General features: G+C 38.1%; 1 protein-coding gene across 3 annotated transcripts in view; it reads right to left on the reverse strand.

The window, feature by feature from the left end:
• Positions 1–2,437: 2,437 nt before the first annotated feature.
• Positions 2,438–22,651, reverse strand: part of man1b1a (mannosidase, alpha, class 1B, member 1a) — a 38,766-nt gene continuing 18,552 nt past the window's right edge. For 2 of the 3 annotated variants that reach the window (XM_022676498.2, XM_007230820.4), the window contains exons 11-14: positions 17,573–17,693; positions 17,033–17,227; positions 15,304–15,435; positions 2,438–11,593 (exon numbers count right to left, since the gene is read on the reverse strand). In XM_022676498.2, the coding sequence (XP_022532219.2) occupies positions 11,387–11,593; positions 15,304–15,435; positions 17,033–17,227; positions 17,573–17,693 (655 nt within the window). In that variant the 3' untranslated portion in view covers positions 2,438–11,386. The remainder of the gene's footprint in view (positions 11,594–15,303; positions 15,436–17,032; positions 17,228–17,572; positions 17,694–22,651) is intronic. The other variant, XM_049466434.1, reaches the window with a different exon arrangement.

Consider the following 22,651-nt stretch of genomic DNA (forward strand, 5'->3'; position numbering starts at 1 on the left):
CCATTGTAGAACAGTGTAGAAAGTGTGAGAATCATTGTAGAACAGTTCGGAAAAGTGAGGGGACATTTCTAGAACAGTGTGAAGTGGCCAATGTTCCAGTTTCATGTATATCACTGTATCTGCCACCTTGTGACGGTTGCGTCATGGCTGCCCTCAGCTCACTGCCTCTAAATTCAACCAGTACAGATCTGACAGACTTCTCTACAAACCTCCCTCAACACCCACAGTACTGAATCTCCAATGGTCTGATTATATACCTGCAACCCACGCTATCTCACCTCAGCCACCAGCTCTGCATATCTCACCTTTCATAAGCTCCACCAACATCATCTTTAAATGGAACTGTATTCTCTATAAAATAAACATACACCAATGCTGTCAAAAACATTCTTAATGTTATAAAATTTTAACTTTACAGGAGAAGTGGAGAAAAAAGTAAAACAGTCATTTCTGAGCATCTTTTAGCACCTATTTTATCATAAAACTGATGGTTTTTGCATGCTCTGCATGTTACAATGGACATTTAGTGCTGTTTATACACAAACGTACACAAGTAGATTAACATTATCCTTTATTAATTAATGAAGTGGCTATTTATTCAACTCAATTTAACACTTTTACAGGAAGAGAAAACATGCAGAAGAAAAAGCTTCCTCAAATGTTAACACAGATCCCAGTCCAACCAAACACACACACACACACATACACACACTGTTCAGTCTTTTTATTTGTAGAATCAAATGATGTAGAGAAACTGAACAGATATTTACAGGACTTGGTACAAAGCTTCAGTCAGCAGATTAAAAAATGGCAGATACAAATGAGACCCAAAGCTAAACAGAGAAAGCAGCCAATAAATCAAGGCAGCAAGGAAGTAGCTAATTGTTTAAACTCAAATTGACTCATTTACAGGAAGAGAAAACACGCAGAAAAAGAATAGCTGTGATTATAGTTTTGTTTAAGGGTGTCACACAGGCCTGACTCAGGACAGACACTTGCAGATACAAATCACAAAAGATACAAAATGTTTATTAGAAAAGGGAATATGCTTACAAGAGTAGTGAGGGGCAGGCAGGGTCAGTAACAGAATGGCAGCAAACATAAACAACATACCAGAGACAGTATTTAGGTAATCCATGGTCATACACAAAAAACCCAACAATGAAGGGGAGAAGGCAAAGGTGGTGTCAAAATTACAAAAAAAAAAAAAAATCGTCATTAAGGCAAACAGTAGAAAGGGAAAAAGACGAAAAATAGTTATACAAAACAGGTCAGTAACAAAAAAGCAAAGACAAAGCAATGCATCATAGAAGAGCTAGGGAAACTAGATTCAATACTCCAGACTGAGGGGGAATATATACAGGGGAGAAGAGGGGAAAACACTCAATAGCTCGGAGAGTGAATCAGTAGTGTGAGAGAGATCCGGTGTAAGTGCATGCTGGGAAATTGAGTTTTTTTTAGTGAGTCTGGAGCAAGCAAACTGACAGCGTCAGTACTGACAGATGTTTTTTTTTTTTTTTTTTTTTACCATATCATAATTGACCATTTTACATTTTTAACAGAAATGTTTTGAGATTTAGTAAGTGAGCAAATAACACAGAAAAACATACCTACCTGTACTGATGTCAACCTGAAATCACAACCTGAAACAAAGCTAAAACTGAAGTGCAGAGCTGTCTAAAATCATCAGGGACAAACCTGTAAATCTGCAATCTAAGTAAAACGTATTTTAATGTCCTTGAGTGGTCTAGCCAGTCTTCAGACCTGAACACAATAGAAAGTCTTTGAAGGGGGATGAAATGCAGTGTTGCCCAGTGACCGCTCCAAAACTAGAAGGATCTAGAGAAGATCTGTATGGAGGACGGGGACAAAATCACTGCTGCAGTGTGTGCAAATTTGGTCAAGAACTACAGGAAATATCTGACCTCTGTAATTGGAAACAAAGATTTCTGTACCAAATATTAAGTTCTGTTTTTTAATTGTATTAAATATTTATTTCATGCAAAAAAAATGCTAATAAATAAATAAAAAAAATCATACAATGGAGTTTTTTTAGATTCTGTCTCTTACAGTTGAAGTGTATCTACGATAAAAATTACAGACCTCTCCATTCTTTGTTGGTGGGAAAACTTTGCAATGTATCAAATACTTAATTTCAAATTATGTATCAAATTCAAAATTTGCAGTGTATCAAATACTTAATTTCCCCACTGTATCAACCACCACTATATTATACAGACCCCTAAAGAGAATCCTATACAATGATCAGTGTCAGTGATTGTTCTTGTTTAACAGTAGGGTTTTTAAGACAGTGCTGTGCAGCACTCTAACTGAATATTAAAGCTCTGGATCATCCAGTGAACCAGATCCACAAAGAAAAGCTTCCTCAAATGTTAACACTGATCCCAGTCAAACAGAACACACACCTACACATACATACACACTCCGGTCAGTCTTTTTATTTTATTTGTAGAATCAAATGACGTAGAGAAACTGAACACATATTTACAGGACTTGGTACAAAGCTTCAGTCAGCAGATTAAAAAATGACAGATACAAATGAGACGCAAAGCTAAACAGAGAAAGCAGCCGACAAAGCAAGGCAGATTCCCTAGAGTAGGAGTTTAGAAAAGACTTTTATTTTACAAATTCTCCTAACGAGTCATCTCCGAGTGGATTGCACTGATGCATGAATTATATAGCCTTATATGTTTTCCCTTTTGCAAAAGGAATTAAAAAAAGAATTCATAATGAAATGTGGAAAAGAGATTTTTATTAAAACACTCTGGCCTCTCTTCAGTTCTGCACATGGAGGACAACATTCTAGTGTTTTTTTTTTATTGCACATGAAACGCTTCTGATCTGCTTATGCTTACATTTTCTTTTTTGGCACAGTTGGCTAACCATACCTGGGGCCACAGAAACGTTTAGTGGGAGGGCCTTAATGTAGTGTAGGGATCTGCTGATTGGCTCCACATTGGTGGCATTTTTGTGGCAAGATCTATGGGCATGGTAGCGCGGTGGAGGGATGTATGGTTATGGCCGTGGAAACTTACCACTCCTCATCCAGGGTGACCATATTTTTATTTGGGTAAACCAGGACACCTGGCTAAATGACGTCAACACCTAATTTGCATAATACATGTTTTTTGAAGCTGTAAAGGATTAAGTTCATGGGAGTGAAAAAAGTGAGTAAAAAACACCCTAAATATGTTAGAAATGTTACAAATGAACAACTTCTGTTGCTTTTTAAATAGGCCGTCACTTTTTTACAATAACTTCATTTTTACGTGAATTACATAAATGAGTTTTTTCCCATGTTCTTAAATTCCACCTGTTTTTTAGGGTTTTTGTTTGTTTTATTATTTTTTTTTTACGTTTTCTTAAGTTTTCTTATTTTTAAACCTATCATAGACAAATTGTTCAATGGTTCAATAGATATGTAGCTTTTTACAAAGAGGCAGACACTGTGGACGAGTTGAGTGACAGGATGTGTGGTGAATGAGTTGACTGACTGAGACTGTGGGAGTTAAATACGGACGTTTGGTCACCCTACCTCATCATAACAGCTAAAAATTTAGTCCCTGTGCTACTGAACCCACGTCTTGTGGTCTAGTGAGATCAACATAAACTTGTGGTGTCAAGCATGTTTGGTGGCATACTGGTGATGAGTACCAAGACAACTGCCCCTTTCTTACAGTCAAGTCAAGCATGGGGGTGGTAGCATCATGTTCTGGGGCTGTATGATTAGTTCTGGTATTGGTGAGCTCAGCTCCAACATGTACTTTTAGTGTACAGCGGCACGGCTAACGTGAACAGTATAAAAGCACCTTTAGTCTGTGGAGAAACATCAGATGAATGTAACCTGTGCAGCTCTTCACACAATAAATTAATTAACAATAGAATAAAAAAAAAACAAAACAGAGAAATCCATTCATTGATATAATTTCTGCATTAAGATAAGAAATGTCTGAATTGATAACTTGCTGCACCATCAATGTATATATACTGATTACTGGAGGTTTCCAATAGATGCCTGCACCAGTTTGATGTTATTTATGTCTTTGCAGCTCTTTCCATGTGCTCATCGTTAAAGCTCATATTGTAATAATGATAAAAAACGATTCATATAACACTATTTTGATACTACTGACTGCTACTGCACTGCCCCCACCCATTTTTATGCTGCATCTAGTTTTTTTCACATTAGCACTGCATCTCTGGGGTGGGCCAAAATATTGATATTGGATTTATTGCAACGTTTTTATTTGCAATACATTATCGTTATGTTGTGTCATATTTTTACTGTGGTAAAAATATTGGGTGTCAAATTGTGTAAAACCAACACCAATAAACCAATAATTCCAGGTATTTGATAATTCAGAAGTATTTTATCATGTTCAGTAACACAGATGCCGTGAAGAATCGTAAAGAACTGTCTTGCGATATATCGAGTATCATAGAATCACAGAATCGCGATATTATCATTAACATGGGCAACATATCGTGATACACTGCCTGGCCAAAAAAAAAAAAATCACACACTAATATTTTGTTGGAGCATCTTTAGCATTGACTGCAGCACACATACAATGTGGCATTGTTTCAATAAGCTTCTGCAGTGTCAGAAGATTTATTATTCAATCCAGTGTTGCTGGATTAATTTTTCACCAAGATCTTGCAGCAGAATTGATGATGGTAGAGTCTGACCACTGCACAAAGCCTCTCTTCTCCATCCAGCTCATCCCAAAGATTCTCAATGAGGTTAAGATCTGGACTCTGTGGTGAACTCTCTCTGAATCCATGTGTGAAAATGATGATCTCATGCTCCCTGAATCCTGAACTCTTTCACAATTCCAGCCCCATGAATCCTGGTATTGTCATCTTGGAATATGGCCGTGTGTATCATCAGGGAAGAACTATAAAATCCATTGATGGAATAACCTGCTCTATATTCAGTATATGCAGGTAGTCAGCTGACCTCATTCTTTCAGCACATACTGTTGCTGAACCTAAACCTGCAGACCAACTGCAGCAGCATCAACCAACCCCACATAATTTACTTACTTAAATCCAGATTGTGAGTTTTTTCGGCCAGGCAGTGTAGAAACATGGTTAATTATGGACGCAAAATAAAAAATTCTCAATTGAAAGCCATTGAGAAAGTCATTAAGTGAAACATTAAAACATCAAAACGTCAAGAGACCTAATCATAATAACAATAACAATCTTTCACATAATCAAGTATATTTCCACAGCCTTCCATTAGACCAAGCATTGCACACACTCTCCAAGATCACCCTCATTATTAACATCATCCTAACCCTGAGACGAGCCTCCTCTCACAGCTGCTTCTTTGAGAGTGCATGCCAGCAAAGCACAAACGCCAGTCACCAGAAATGCAGAGCAGAGCAGTCGGTCTTTATCACACTTGTTTCAGGATTCTGTACATCAAAAGGCACAAAAACAAACGTCAAACTTGCCGTGCCGCCGCTCTGAGGAGGCAGGAAGGAGCTGGGCGGAGAAGATGCTACACAGCAGAGACACGGATGCCCGTCATAAACAAACGCCAATAAACGCAGAGAAAGTAGCGATGTTGCTGAAGGCTTATCTCATCATAGACTGACAGGTCCAGGAGGCTCAGAGCACATGACGGCTCGGCAGCATGCGTGACCATGGGCAGCTAACAGGGTAAATATGAGTCACAGTAAACAAAGCCTGACACACCAGACACAACAAACTCTCCAACTCAGACTCAACACAAAACAAACGCTTAGAAAATGACTTACAGCACAAAACGCACTGTAAATATTTATATACAGGCAGGTCCATAAATATGTGCGGAAAGATACCAAAGTGTAGATTTTTAGCTATAATTTTAATTCAAGGGATTTATCTGAAACATTGCATTAGCTGTTTAGTTACAGTTAACCTGGCAGAATTTTGTTGTGCCCTTTTTTCAGAGGGCCTTGATGACCACACACACACTACAACCAAACCAGACTTTTGATCAGGGTTATCACAGTCATTTGACAATAAATAGCTTCACCCAACCACTAACATGACTGGAAAACTTTTTTGCCATCAAGCTTCCGGCGCTCAGAGGGAGCAAAGTTGTCTCTGTTCCCTCCGGGTGGGTAGGTGGTGCTCTCTCCCCACATCACTCCTAGGGTGATGTCCGCAGCACAGGGCGTCTGTGAGCTGATGTATCAGAACAGAGTCGCTGCGCTTTCCTCCGAGCGTTAGCGCTGTGATGCTACTCGGTAATGCTGCATCAGCAGCAGCTTGAAAAGAAGTGATGGCTGACTTCACATGTATCAGAGGAAGCATGTGTTAGTCTTCTATGGCAAGCCAACTAAGCCAAAACGTGTGGGAAAGAAACGCCTCCACGCATAAAAATATCACGTGTCCACACGTATAAAAAAAAATCACATGTACAGGCAGTAAAACTGTTCGTGTATACACGACTTGGCATCTAACATCCAATCAGTAAACGCACCTATGCATACATTTGCATTGTAATAAGGCAGCCTGACAACACATGATGTCATGCAACGTATTGTATTCCATATTCATAAGACGCTTACGTGGGTTACAACGGAGTCTCACCGTTCCATGACATAGCCTCATACATACTTATACACACTCTGCACGTAAGGTCCACGTAACTGAAAAGTTGTAATCATGTGACTATGATGTACCCCCTATTTCATATCTACCTCTGTACAGGTAAAAAAAAAAAAAGCACGTGATGTACAGACGGCATAAATTTGCACGTAAAAAGATCACGTCTGTACACGTAAAAAATAACGTATTTGTCAACTTGTAATATTTTTACGTGTGGACACATGACATTTTTACGCCTGGAGGCGTTTCTTTCCCACACGATTTGGCTTAGTTGGCTTGCCATAGTCTTCACCCTCCTGGTGTGTTGGGGCATCACTAGTGATAGGGGGAGTCCTAATAAGTGGGTTGGGTAATTGGCCGTGTAAATTGGGGAGAAAATGGGAAAAATTAGAAATAAAATTATAATTAAGAAAAAAAAAGACAAAGAAAGCAAAAATTCTGCTGAGGTATGTTAACTTTTGATCACAACTGTACATAACAATTCTCTAATCTCTTAGTCCCCAAGATTTTTTTTGTATTTTGTTGGATGTAATTGTGCAGCTTTTACATTTTAACAGATTGAAGATTGAACAAAACGACATCCAGTATCTTACTGAAGTGAGAACTCCCCTCACGTTTTTGTACATATTTTATTATATATTTTCATTGGAGAACACTGAAGATATGACATGTTGATACAGTGTAAAGTAGTCAGTGTACAGCTTTGCGTAAATTTGTTGTGCCCCTTAAATTAACTCAACACACAGCCTTGTTAGAAAAACCACTGGCAACAAACGTGAGTACACCCCTTAGTGAAAATGGCCTATTTGTGCCAAAAGTCTCATTATCTTTTGTGAGGCCACCATTATTTTCCAGCAGTGCCTTAACCGTCTTGGGTATGGAGTTCACTAAAGCTTCACAGGTTGCCATTTGCATCCTCTTCCACTTCTCCATAAGGATGCTCCACAGATGCTCAGTAGGGTTTAGGTCTGGAGACATGGTTGGCCAGTCCATCATCTTTATCTTTAGGCTTCTTCTGCAGGGCAGTACATGTTGGAGCTGAGCTCTCCAATACCCGAACCAATCATTCAGCCCCAGAACATGATGCTACCACCCCCATGCTTGACTTGACTGTAAGCAAGGGGCAGTTGCCTTGGTACTCATCACCAGTATGCCACCGAACATGCTTGACATCACACGTTTATATTGATCCCACTAGACCACAGGACGTGGGTTCAGTAGCCCAGGGACTAAACTTCTTAGGTTGAACTTGGGGAGGCCTGTACTGAGTGGAACCCACCCACCAATCCAAAACTGCTGTATGACCTTAACCAATGTGCTGTATCTCAGTTTTAGGGTGATTGCAATCTTCTTATAGTCTAAGACAGCAATTAAGTTTGGCCACGGGCCAGATACTTTCCGACCCATAACGTGGTGGGCCACAAAAAAAACTTTTTTTGGAAAATGAAGTGTAATGGGATGGAGTGCTACAGACTAGTAGCTCTCCATCCCTGAGGGTTGTTAAACCCAATTGCAGAACAGTTGAATTCAAAGCAGGTAAACCCAAGAAGAAATGAAAAAATAAATAAACACATCGCTTCTCACGCGGGATCAAGCCCGTTTTGACAGGGTCGCAGTCCAATACACTATCACTGCCCCAGCTAATGAACTGGGACACAGCCAGTAAAAAGTGCCCTTACAAGGAGATAAGAAGCCCAAGAATGGGCAAAAAACTACCTTCACGTCAAGCATGACAGAGAGACAGGGGAGAAATGTAAATAAAAGCATTTTATTTTTATTTTTTTCATTATTGTTCATTAGCAACAACCTTACAGGCCAGATCTTTCATGCTCACGGAAACCATCTGTCCCGCTGGGCACCTACTGCCAAACCCCTGGTCTAGGCCATCTTTGCGCAGAGCAACAATTTAGTATCTTACAACCAGAGAGTTCTTTGCCATGAGGTGCCATATTAAATAACCAGTGGCCAGTAAGGTATAAAACATCATATTTAACAGCTCTGCTCCCCATGGCACAATTTGGCCATTTTCACTTAAGGGTTGTACTCACTTTTGTAACCAGTGGTTTACATATTACACTGTGTGTTGAGTTATTTTGAGGGCGCAACAAATGTGCACTGTTATACAAGCTGTACACTGACAACTTTGTATCAAAGTTTCATATCTACTTCAGTGTTGTCCCATGAAAAGATTCAATTAAATATTTACAAAAATCTTTTGTTAGATACTGTATTCATAAACAGAATTTATTGTGAATAAACGTATTTATATAAACCTACATTGAAAGTACTTTTCCACATGCTCTGTGCAATTACACACGCTCACCAGAGAGGTCTCTAAATCCCCAATTCCCTCAAACATACAGACTGTGGCTTTAAATAAATGTATATTACATATTTTGATAAACTTATTAAATTAAAGTTGAAAATGTACACTTCAGTCCCACGCTGATTACTTCATTTCAATTTAACCGTGGTGGTGTGCAGAGCAAAAGGACAAAAACTGTTTTACTTTATGGTCAATATTAATTACGAACATGAACAGAACAGAGCAGTCCTACTAAAAAAATTGAAAAGTAAAACATGACCACTGCTTTATAAACATAATGAAAAAAGGAAAGAGCAGATAAAACATTTTTGGCAGCAGTTTCCTTCTTGTTTTTTTTTTTTTTCCAAATAAAGTATATTGCCATGTTCTGGTTAGAATTGGCATTACATCTTTTTCCCCCATGAATGTTATCTACTCTTTTATAGACGTAAAGATATAATTTGTTATTATAACATTACATCAAATAAACCTTTAGAATATATTGTAAAGTTTTATATTCTACTCTGCAAATGTTTTATTCACAAACAAACATTTTTAGACAATTTTCCTATCTTGCTAATTTAATTTAATTTACTTCTCAATTCTTTAAATAACATTAATACAAAGAAAAAAATATTTTTTTTCTGTTATTATGATCTGCTTTATAATGATGATCTATTGTATATTGACGAGCTATCCTCAATTAATGTACCAATGGTTTTATTTGTTGTTTTGTTATTTATTATTTTGTTCTGCGTTCGTTAATTCTTTGCCTGCGTCTTTGGTTCTGGAGTATGTTGATCTGTACCTACTAAGCATGTTGAACATTATGTCTTTGTCTGGTGTTATTTGTATAGTTGAGTTGAAAAAAAATCACACACATATTTAAAGGTTGGTTCACATACTATTTAAAAGTCACATTTTGAGAAAATTAAATAGATTTATTCATTGCTCATTTTTTCTGGTATTTTTCCCACGGTCCCTAAAGTGCCACACGGCACTAAAGATACATGTGATTGTTCACCCAATCTTGATCAAATATTATCAAATACAAGTTAGGTTCAGTAAAGAACTAAATTCCCATCAGTCCCACACTGCCTGTAAGATGTTCCTCTGTGATGCGTTTAGGGGGGTTGGTTGATCACGCAGTGGGGAGTTTTGGGTGGTAAGGAGGGTTTGTGAATTACTGTGAATCCTAAAAAGTGTTCAAACAGTAAAAGAAGGTCTAATAGATGTACAGTATGCTGCCAATGGTTACATTGTTTGAAATGAACGTTTGCATTATGTAAACACAAGCAGCTGCTCGCTGCTACTAAAAATCTGTGCTGAAATGGTTCGAAGCTGATCTCCAAATGGGTTTCAAAAGACACATTTTGCCACTCTGCGGAGTCTGATCTCACAGCTGGCACAGAAGACGTTGATCACAACACACCACGGCACTGCAAATCGAGAAGCTCCGCGGGGAGTACTACTAAATCAAGTCACTGGCTTTCAGTAAAGTGCTAAAAACGTCAGCTGAAATAAACAGGAGCGCATAAAATCTCACGGGCCTCAAAATGCACAGAATAAACATAACTCTAAAAATAAACAGCTCACCGTTCAATATGGTCCCAAAGGTGTCCCGTATCTCATAAAGGGAATATTCATTAATGCAAACGGCAGAGCCCCTGTGTCTAAGAGTTTGTAGACTCCTCAACATGACGCAATACAAACATCAACTGCATCAATTCACACAAGTATATACATATTTAAAAAAAAGAAAAAAAAAATCATTTTCACATCAAAGTGCTTGGCAATTTTCACAGTGTGTGACTGAACAGTCTTTTTTTTAATCAGTGAAACTTCTGGTGACAAGAGACACTCAGTAAATGATGCCTTGTGTCAGTTTTTTATCTTATCTGAAATGGCTGGATGACGACTTTCTAATTGGACGAATTGGATTTTGGATCAGCCTTCACAAAAGGAACTGTTGTGAACGGAACAGAACCACAAACAGCGCTCCAAAGCAACTGAAGTCCTTATCTCATCTGTGAAGCACAGTGGTGGTAGATTCAGGGTTTGGTCCTGATTTGCTGCATGTGGGCCAGGACAGTGACAGCAATTCATCATATATGGCATATCTTAAATTAGTTGAATTATCCTTTTAAACATCTTCTCTGGTTGGGTCCATGTTCACCTCCTGCCTCAGAATAGCTAAAGTCAGCTTAGTCCCATCTTTGAAATTTCAGGCCACCAAAATCCAAAAAAAAAAAACCCTCTCCTCTAGTGTGCTGATGCACAGATAAAGGCAAGTGCAAATCTCTTCACTGCTCCAACTGCCTGAAAAAGACAGTCTCTGCTGCAAAGCTGCTCATCTTCAAATCAGTATCTCAGAAGGTCTCATGAAGACCTGTTGAGGATTCTCCTCCCTCCAACGTGTGGAAGCTCCTTCAGTTCCTGCAGCTGGAGCTACGGTCAGGATGCAGAGGGCCAGATGGGGAGGGGGTGGGCCTCAGTATTGAACACATACTTATCCAGGCTGATCAGATCAGGGTCGTCAGAGAACAGCAGAAACAGGTACTTCAGAGTTTCCCCGAGGAAGAAGCTCTCCATCTTGTCTCTGGGGCCGGGGTTCACTGGGTCTCGCACGTTCCCTATGGAGGTGTAGCCGCCGCTGGGCACCTGACGGAGAAAGAGAGAGTGTGACATTACAATTATCAATTATCAATTACACAGTATTAGTGAAAGAATAATGTACCCAATATTGTAAAAAAACAAAAACCTATTAATTTAATATCCATTTACTTAAAAGTTCCCAAGAACCAAACCCCAACAAATCATGTTTAGTCAAATGTTTATATAATATACACTAATATTTATATAATATATATTGTCATTTAATCTGTAAAAAAAAGGAATTTATGCACAAAAAAGGGTTAAACAAACCAGAATATGTTTTATATTTTAGATTCTTTAAAGTAACACTTGCTTAGAAGACAGCTTTGCACATCTTATGAGCAGATATACAGTGAATAGCTCTATTTGAGTAATGATCTAATCCATATTATAGTATACTTAAGTAATTAAAAAAAAAAACTTTAAGAATTGAAGGTCAGTCAATCTGAAAAATTTCAAGAACTTTGAAAGTATCCTCAAGTGCAGTCACAAAGACCTTAAAAAAAAATTATGATTAAACTGGCTCTCATCAGGACCGCCCCAGGAAATGAAGAGCAAGAGTTACCTCTGTTGCACTGGATAAGTTCATCAGAGTTACCAGCCTCAAAATTTGCAAGTTAACAGCTCCCCAGATAAGAGCACTTAAATGCTTCAGTACCAGAGTATTTTGTTTTGTTTAAAAATTTAAGTTACATGATTACTTATGCATTCTCTCAAAGTCTGGGTGACCTCAGTATTTATTTACAATGTAGAAAAAAAATCAGAGCGAAATGGTTTTAAAAGTTCACTATTGATACTTCAAACTTTTGCATGAGTTGCTTGAGTTGGCTTCCCAGCTGCTCCCATAAATGCTTGATTGCTGATAAATTAATCAGCATCTGGGCAGTCTGTTTGGTAGAGACATTCCAGAGAACTCTTGCTGTGTGTGGGTGAGCATTATCCTGTTGAAAAATGCCAGGTGAAAGCCCTGCCATCAGTGGCATCAACACAAGTAATCACATGATGTCTTGCATATATCGATGAGCTGTTTGAGTCCCTCATATCACTACTAGGAGTGACCAACTGTGATAGGCAATTGTTTCTCTAAATCATCACACCAGTATGTCAAAACACAGAGAAGACAGGATTGAGGAGTTACCTCAAACCCAACCGTTGGAGCCATACAGTTCCAGTCTAAAGCAGTTCGTGTTTCCTGTTCTGCAAATGAAGACAAGAAAGGCTGGCTGTCTGTTGGCGTACGATGGCAAGCAATCTGGCCTCTCTCAATCCAATGACTCTAAAAAGGCATGTCTAGCAGTCATTGATCTCTCGCCAAGAGGTACACTACCCAAAAGTGGCTTCTGAGAGCTTTTTTTAAATGGCAGTTTCTCGGTGTTACGTATCTGCCCGAGATATAACTGCATGCTGAGTTTTACAGCAACACAGGTTAATAAGTATAATTTATTGAAAGTCAAACGAATACTTAAAAGGATGACAAGGATTACGTTAATGGCATTTGGCAGACGTTCTTATCCAGAGCAACTTTAGAGCAGAGGAATGTCACATTAGGAGTCGTGCCCAGAGACTCCTTGGTTTGAGAGTCCTTGGGAAAGACAGTGAGTTTTCCTGGAAGGAGAAAAGAACACCAGAGCAGAGCAGAACAGAACAGACAGCTGCATGGAGGGCCGCTGCAGAATCCAATATACCGCATCAATAAATACAGCTAAAAATAATGTCAGTCTTTGTTGTGAGATTTGAGAGAGACTAATAAGAGAATCCAAAATACTGCATGCATTAACACGCAAACTGGCATTTATTCAATATATCAATATAATCAATATGGTGTTTAATTGAGTGATTGTGGCATCTATGCATTATGGGAAAAAAACAAAGCCTTTCACTCCACAGTCTCCACAGGTGTGTAAAACCAAGCACTTAGGCATACAGGCTGCTTCTACAAACATTAGTAAAAGAATGGGTCTCTCTCAGGAGCTCAGTGAACTCCAGCATGGTACCGTGATAAGATGCAGCACCTGTGCATCAAAGCCCAGTCATGAAATTTCCTCACTACTAAACGTCAACCTGACCTATGAGTCAGCACTGCACTGCCAAATCTAAAGGCTCAACCCTTTAGTTCCAGTAAAATGAACTCTTAATAATTTAGCGTACCAAGAGAATTTTGGACAAAAGAAACACAAGGCAGGGTTCATAAAAATATTAGTACAGTAGCCAAAATACATCAAGAATTTTCTATATTTTAGAATACAAAATGTATGTGACACGTTAGGATTAGCAGATCACTGAAGGTGAAATTTAGAGCCCCTGATTTATTTAAAGACCAGGGATCTATTAAAGTCCAAAGTTTACAACACACTGTTGGAAAAGTCTATCCTGACATAAACAAAAGAGATTTCTGAGGACCTCAGAAAAAGAGTTGTTGCTACTCATCAGGCTGGAAAAGGTTAAAAACCATCTCTAAAATAAAGTGTGACATCATGACAAAAACAAAGGATATTTCAGAGGATCTTTGGTACCAAACAGGCTGGACAAGACTACAAAACCTCTAAAAAAATCTCTTAAGAGTGCAGACTCCATCAATCCACAGTCATATAGATTATGTACAAATGGAGGAAATCCAAGATCATTGTTACCCTCGCCAGGAGTGTCAACCAACAAAGATCACTCCAAGAGCAAGGTGGAATAGTCTACACACTCACAAAGGAACCTAAGGGAACTCCTAAACAAACAGAGATACATCTGTGAAACACAGTGCTGTTAGGATCAGAGTTTGGGCCCAATTTGCTGCATGTGGGGTAGAACAGCTTGCCATCATTAATGGATGAACAATAATTTTAAATTATAACAACCAATTGAAGTGGATCATGCAGACAATGACCCAAGGTACACAAAAGCATACCAAAAATGGTTAAGGAAGAATAAATTGAATGTTTTGAAATGGGGGATTTTGTGAGACCTGTCCTTATTTCAGCAAATATGTTGTGGGCAGAGCTAAAGCAAGGAGTCGATAAAAGAAAATCTGCCAACTGAACAAAGCTGAATCTATTATTTTTAGAGGAATTGACTAAAATTCCTTCAGGCCAATGCGCTGGACTGATCAACAGTAAGAAACGTTAAGCTGCTTTTATTGCTGCACAAGTGGGAAAATCAGACACTGAAATTAAGGTTCACATCATTTTACCTCTCACAGATATGTAGCATTTAATCATTTTGCTGCATAAATAAATTATCAAGTCTATATTTTTGTCTCACTTGTTAGATCTCATTTGGTTCTACTTATCTTGTTTTTTTTGTTTTTAATCTGATGACATGTTAGGTCAAATTAATTCATAAATATGGAAAACTTTTTCATGGTTTGGTTAAATTGTGCTGGAGAACGTTTTTTCCCACTCCCCCCTGGCCTGCACTCACACCGCGTTTAAACAATCCGTGCCCGAGCACGCTTACATTATTACTTACTGCTCAGTGGGCTTGCTGGTGTTGTGCTAAATTCAGCACCCCTGCCATTAAAAGCACCCTCTTTAGGAAGTGTGTTGTTTAGATAAAAGAAGAAGATAATCCACTTTAATATACTTATAAATACATGCCAGAATTGACAGTTATCTGGAATGGCACGGATTGCCTAGTGTGAGTACACCCTTAGTCAGTGGGAAAAGCAATAGCTGAGGTAGCTGGTACTAGGTGAGGAGTAAGTGATACAGGTTAGATATCAGACTTACTCTGGTGAACTTGTTGAAGCTCTGCAGTATCTCCCAGCCCCAGTCTCTGTATTTACTGTCCTGGGTAAATCTGTACATGTAGAACAGACTCTCCACCGTCTCCGGCCTCAGCAGGTTGTGTCTATCTGCAGGCTGAACATACAAATGTATCATTGTGAATCAGATAAGAACTATATTCCATGATGTTATAAAAAAAATACATTAAAGACCAATGTAAATACTTCAAAATCATCCTGTAAAAGTTGATAATTTGAAGGTTAAATGCCTAAATCTTACAACCAGCACAAGGTGCGTCACGATGCTCATTGCTATCTTACAAACCCAACAACAGTCTATTTTTAAACATGCCCTTGAACTCCATCATTTAAATAGCAATGCAATTGGCATGGTGGTCTGGAAATAAAGTGCATTCAGGTACATTTCTGGTGTATTGCTATCTTGGCAATGGAAAACACTGATAAATACAACCTAGCAGACTTCAACAGTTAAGACGTTCATCGCCAACTTGGCAGTGAATTGTCACAGGAGCATCCCTAAAGTGCTTGTTATGCAAGCATGAACATGCACCAATGAACAAACCTTTTACATTAACAATAAACAAAATAAAACGGCACGATTGTACATCAACACACAATATAGGTATTTTTTATATTACTGTTGTTGGTGTTTGCTAAGTCATGAATGGATTCATTAATGTCCAGGTAGCAGCACCATTACAAAATAACAAGCTGCCAAAGTCAGAGTGCACCGGGCTCTTAAAGGGAATGGCAAATCACAGGCAGACTGTTTTATTGCATGTTACGCCAAAACACACCCGTGATTAATTAAACAAATTAGAAGCTGCACATGTAGTACTTTGCTCATTGTTACGATAGCGAAGACACACCGACACACCCTAAATCAAGCTGCACACTAGTTTTATGTGAAGTACAAGGAGGTTACGTTTGCATTGTGTTTAATATAAAAACTGTTGTACGTTTGAAGGGGGCTGCTTTCTATATGACTCTCTCTCTCTCTCTCTGTATGTATATATATATATATATATATATATATATATATATATATATATATATATTGTGGCGTGAGGAGGCGGGGGAACCGTGGGTCCGCCCCACGCCGGAACTCACAGCCATGTCTGTCCCAGCCGGTGTGCATTCAGGACTGATTAAGCCGCCAGCTGGGACAGGCATAAAAACTCTGCCTCAGCTCACACTCGAGAGAGACTTGGACTTGGGAGGAGTGAGCTGAGGCCGCACGGACCTTTAAAACGACCCCGAAGTGGTTTATAGACTCTAGAGCCCCATTGGGCCATGGTATGTTTATTTAAGTTTGTTTCTGGGTGTGGTGGAGGGCATTTAAGAAAATAAAGGTATGTTTTGAGTTCATTTACTCCCCGTGTCTGTGTATTTCTGTGAGTTTCCTCCTTCCGGGTCACAGTGGTCACGCCCCTAACCCCAGGGGCCTACCACAATATATATATATATATATATATATATATATATATATATATATATATATATATATATATATATATATATATATATATATATATAAATAAAAGAAAACATTTTTAAAGTTATGTAATCAAGAATTGCTCATATATTAGAAGAATATTGAGTTTATTATTATTATTATTTTTTTTTTTTACAATATCAAAGTTTGTGCTATAAAGTGTATTAATGCTTATTTTTCATGTTTAAGCCTCAGCCACCTGTAGACACCTCCTTACCTTGACGTCTACATCGCGGCCGTTGTGGTTCTGCAGGTTGAAGTGGGCGATTTCAGGACTCAGCCCCGTCTCCATCTGCACATACATTTGATGACATGTCTCTATCAGCTGCACAGCCAGCTCCATGTGGTCAGCAGGAAGACCGTTATGAGCTCCCAGAGCCAGCGTTCCTGGCAGGAAACACACCAAATGATCCTGAAAAAGAAGAGAAGAAGAGACAGAGGGAAGGAGATATAGAATAAACAAGAAATTGGAGGCAGAGAGCAAGCACGATGATGAGAGGAACAGAATAAAAACACAGAAAATAAAATAAATCAGATGTGGCCGAGGTCAAAGCCACAGGCTGTCTAATCTCCCCGTCTAATGTCAATTTTCATCCTCATAAGCGAGTCAATTTCACTGGCCTCATTTAGCATATTGAATTTGAGGCCAGGGATTAAACAAACAGATTGACTCAAACACCACCAGCCTATAGATTAAATCTGGATTTAAAGCCCGGACACGTGAGCTCATCTTTTTTTTTTTTTTTTAACCGCTCACCATCTTGGGGTTGAGTCGTCCGTGCGACAGCTCGCCTACGAACAGGAGTTTACTGGGAGCCGTCTGTTTCAGGAGGTTCTTCTTTACTCCTTCCACAGCCTGAATGTAGTCCTCCAGTAACCTAAATACACACACGCATACACACACCAGGGAATCTTAATGTCTCAGTGTGATAAAGTCCCTGTACATGTACCATCAAATTGGGTACAAAGTGCCTCCTAGAGGCTAAAATGAGCCAATGCACCAAAACAATCAATAAAACCTATAAACTAATGAGGTTTTATACAGGAACTCCGATAAATGTACAGGAATACTGCTTCAGATAAAAAATAGCCTTTAAACAAAAAAATGTATTGGACAGGTATAAAGCCTAGTCCTAGACTAAATTTACCTTACAATATGAAACCTCCATTCAAAATGCTGTGTAGTCAAAGACCAGGCTTAATCCATGTTTGAAAACTGCCCCAAAATATCCAAATTGTTTCTGGATATTTAAGTTGTATGTTATTCGTAGTGTACTACAGATTATACTGTCTCATAGTGTAGTATTTGGATATTTAAATAGTATTTTCTTTATTAAAAATTAGGTATTAGCTTTATGTAGTTTCAATGTACAGTACCATTTTTTGTATTTTTTCCTTCATTGTAAATTAATACTAAAGTTATTCAGACTATAAAGGAAAACATAAGTGTAATAAACTTAAGTGTTAAACGAACAAAGAAGTTGAAGTAATTAACTCAGTAATTGATGAGTTCAGCAGCACAGCTGTTAACTGAAAGCCTGAATTCCAGGTGACTCTACCTCATAAAACTGACTGAGAAAATCCAGCCAAGATGTGCAAAGCTGTCATCTAATCAAGAGGTTCTACTTTGAAGAATCTTAAATATAAAATATATTTTGATTAAGGATTTAAAAAGATCTAAAAATGAAATTGGCTATTCCAATTTTTATAAATTGCAAGTATAAAACGTAAAAAAAAAAGCAGTCCTAGAAAGTTCAACCCACAAGCCAACTGTAAAATGTGTAAAGAAGGACAATATGATATAGTGTGATATGTTTCAGTACTGTCAGCAAGACTCTAAATTAATAAATCTCATCAAAAAAGGGGAATTTATCTGAAAACAGAGTAAAACACTGCTATCTAGTGGTTGGGCTGAAACACAACACAAATTGAACCACTGTGGACCAGCAAGGTTCTACAACAATACACCAAAACGATTTGTTAAAATCAACTAAAATCGTTTATTGAGAATTATACCACAGTTAGTTCCGACCCTGCAATGAGTGCCCTTATCAGCCGGTAATTATACACTGTAACCGAAGCTCTCCATGTATTACTCCGCCACATACAGGTAACCTAGCAACGATGCAGCGCTCACAAGCCAAACAGCGCAGCAATGGAACTATTTTAACTCGCAAAGTGTTTGTAACCAAACTCAAAAAACTCAAAAACAGCGCTAATGGAACTGTGATGTAATCACAATAATATACTCAATTAAGGCAGTAATATGCCAATATTACCGGTTATAGCACTCCCTCTTATGTATTATTGCTAAATTGATCAAAAGACAAAAACGAAATATTGCAATATGTTGATATTTATCAATAATTTCTCACACCCCTAGTAGTTCTTGCAACAGTTGTGGATAAAATATGTGCGTTTCCACCATCAGAAAGAGATTCCACAAGTATGATCGGTAACACTTTACTTGGATGGTCCACTTGATGGCCTTGTTGACACTCAACTGACATTCAACTAACATTCAACTACATGTATATTAAATGCAACTGAACTGAAAGGTGAAAGTAAATGATTCTCTATTGAGTATAACCCTACATTCAACTCTAATCCAAACGCTTAACTTAATATTTTAGGATTGAGTTTAGGGTTAGATTTTAAGCTTAGGTTAAGGTTAGTTTTAGGGTTAGGTGTAGGGTTAGATTTTAAGATTAGGTTAAGGTTAGGGTTAGGTGTAGATTTAGATTTTAAGCTTAGGTTAAGGTTAGGGTTAGGGTTAGGTGTAGGGTTAGATTTTAGGGTTGATTAAGGGTTAAGGTTAGGGTTAGGTGTAGAGTTAGGTTCTTATTTTGAATAATTTACATTCAACATAGGGTTAAGTTACATTTAATCGACATTCAATTCAGTGTTAGTTGAATGTCAGTTGAGCATCAACAAGGCCATAAAGTGGACCATCCAAGTAAAGTGTTACCGTATGATCTTCATGGGAGGTGTAGAGTACAGTCACTGTTTATCTGCAGCTCTTCTTTTAAATAAGACATAACTCTGAAATTCCAGGTTCATAATCCCCCCCACCACAGTGGAGCAGTGGTGCTCCTCCTGCCTCCCTCCCAACAGCAGACAGCATGCTGAGTGCCTTTTCAGCCTAAGGACAACAGTCCCACTAGCTGACTAATACAGTTATGAGGACGACCTTGGCTCGGCTGCTTTTGTATCAGTCATTAGATCAATCCTAATCTAAAAATAGCCTTGTGAAAAGGGCTATAATACACATTCAGTCACTTCGGTTATGGTATTTATGATATTTTTTGTGCCGGCTCCACTGAGGCCACTTGCTCTGTATTATCTACTGAAATATTTCAAGGTGACTCTTCAAAAAAGAGCAGCACAGATTCCCGGCAGCTTCCAGCAGCGTCTGAGTGTGAGGTAAGAGCTGGCGGGAGGCCGATCACGACCAGGTGTGAAGCAGAGAGGAAGCATGCATGCAAATGCCTCGGTCTTACTCATCAAGACAAGATAGACAGACAGACAGAAAGACAGACAGACAGCCAGCCAGACAGTAAGGGAGACAGACAAAAAGACAGAAAGACAAGAACTGACAGGCATTCTCAGAAAGCACAGCAGCATCCCTGAGCTGAAGCTGCTGCCAGCGCCGCACTTCACACACAGCCAAATTTGGGCACAGTGGGGAGGAGCCAATGCGGTTCTTCTAGAAATATTCAATAGTGTATAACAGGCAGTGCAATGCACCACATCCTTTTCTCTCTATTACCCGTCAGCCGTGAGAGTGATGTTTACAGACATTTAATAGTGATCTGGATTGGGAACTTTCTGAATGTAAGCTTGTTTTAAATTTAGTAGATTAATAACAACATATACCTGTGATTACTCGTAAATAATCATACTGTTTCTTTTATAAGGCGCTCTCAAAATCCTTTAATTTATGCAAAAATCATCAGTGTATGTGTATGAATTTGTAAGGAGCAATAAATTCATTCCGCTAAAGTGTAGTGTTATACAGGAGTTTCAGTTTAGTTCTTAAACACTGAGGCTGGAGCAGCATTAGCTTTAGCTGCTGCCTAAGCAGCATTAGCCACTAACCAAGCTAAGCGCTAGCTCTTTGCCAATTCAAAGGTAGTATATCCCTAAATTTCCTTCGGGATAAATAAAGTATCTGTCTGTCTGTCTATCTGTCTATCTGTCTGTCTATCTGTCTATCTATCTATCTATCTATCTATCTATCTATCTATCTATTGGACTGTTAGGCTGCATTTACTAACCCTAACTGTGGCCGTTTGCTGCTAATGCTAATGCTTCTGCACCCAGCCTAAGTGGAAATCTGGAAATCTAAGTTTACTCTAAATAAACCAAAGTGCCTTACTTACCCAAACAAATGGTTTTCAGGAGAGAAATCTATGTGGATTAACATCCAGCACTTGGATGTTGGAAGGAAAAAATGGCGACACCCCTGTCCCTTACAGGGGTGCATAATATAATTATACAACTTAGCGCACGTATAATAAACGTACATGAAAATAGACCAGAAAATAGACATTTATTGATTGGGGGCTTATAATCCAGTACGTCTCCAGTACAAAAAAAAGGTAGGTTGGCTAAATTAAATTATACCTTTTATCAATAGTGCCATTTACCTAAAAATGTTTTGTATTCTGTGGTTTAATCACATTTAAATCATAATTGAATTTTTTAATTTATTTTGGGAGGGGGACAAAAGTAATTACACTATATAGACTAGAGCCTTTTTTTTACTTTACTATAATGTCACAGGGTAGTTTTGGTGCTTTTAAAAATAGAATAATGGGCTCCTTGCACTCACGGCTCTGACGCATTTCCGTTTTCAAATAATACGGCTCGGACGTTTCCGGTTGTACTGTTTACATTCGCCTGTATAGGTAAAACGTACATTTTTTACTAGTGAGAGGTCAAAATGAGTATCCAGCGTGAAGTTTTCAAGCCGTTTTAAGCACTGCTGTGTTCCTTTTTGCACGGTGTCGGCTAAGTTTTATAAAAGCTTTAGGCTTTCATAGCTTCCCTGCTCAGAGTGATCTAATAAACAGTGGCTAATGAACATTAGTCGGCACCACTTCGGTACCATTTCGCCGTATGAAAGGTCTGTAGCAAACATTTCATACCAGACTACCTGGTTAAACCAAAAACGTCAGAAGCTTGGAGACGACTGGCAAAGCATGCAGTGCCACTGCTTGGAATAATTGGAATATGGAATAATTAACGTGACAGCACCCAGGCTCCACGTGTTTGGGAGAGGAGATCAGCTAAAGGTACTTGCCTGAATGATCCACCACCTAGCATTTTTATTATAGCTAGATATTATTATTATAGCTAGATATTATTATTATTATCATTATTATTATTATAGCTAGCATTTTTATTATTATAGCAAGCATTATTATTATTATAGCTAGATATTATTATTATAGCTGGTATTTTTATTATTATAATTATAGCTAGATATTATTATTATAGCAGGCATTTTTATTATTATTATAGCTAGATATTATTATTATCATTATTATTATTATAGCTAGCATTTTTATTATTATAGCTAGATATTATTATTATAGCTGGTATTTTTATTATTATAATTATAGCTAGATATTATTATTATAGCTGGCATTTTTATTATTATTATAGCTATATATTATTATTATAGCTGGTATTTTTATTATTATAATTATAGCTAGATATTATTATTATTATTATAATTATAGCTGGCATTTTTAATATTATTATAGCTAGATATTATTATTATCATTATTATTATTATAGCTAGCATTTTTATTATTATAGCAAGCATTAT

The sequence above is a fragment of the Astyanax mexicanus genome, chromosome 17 (genome assembly GCF_023375975.1).
Source record: "Astyanax mexicanus isolate ESR-SI-001 chromosome 17, AstMex3_surface, whole genome shotgun sequence".
NCBI classification, from domain to species: domain Eukaryota; kingdom Metazoa; phylum Chordata; class Actinopteri; order Characiformes; family Acestrorhamphidae; genus Astyanax; species Astyanax mexicanus.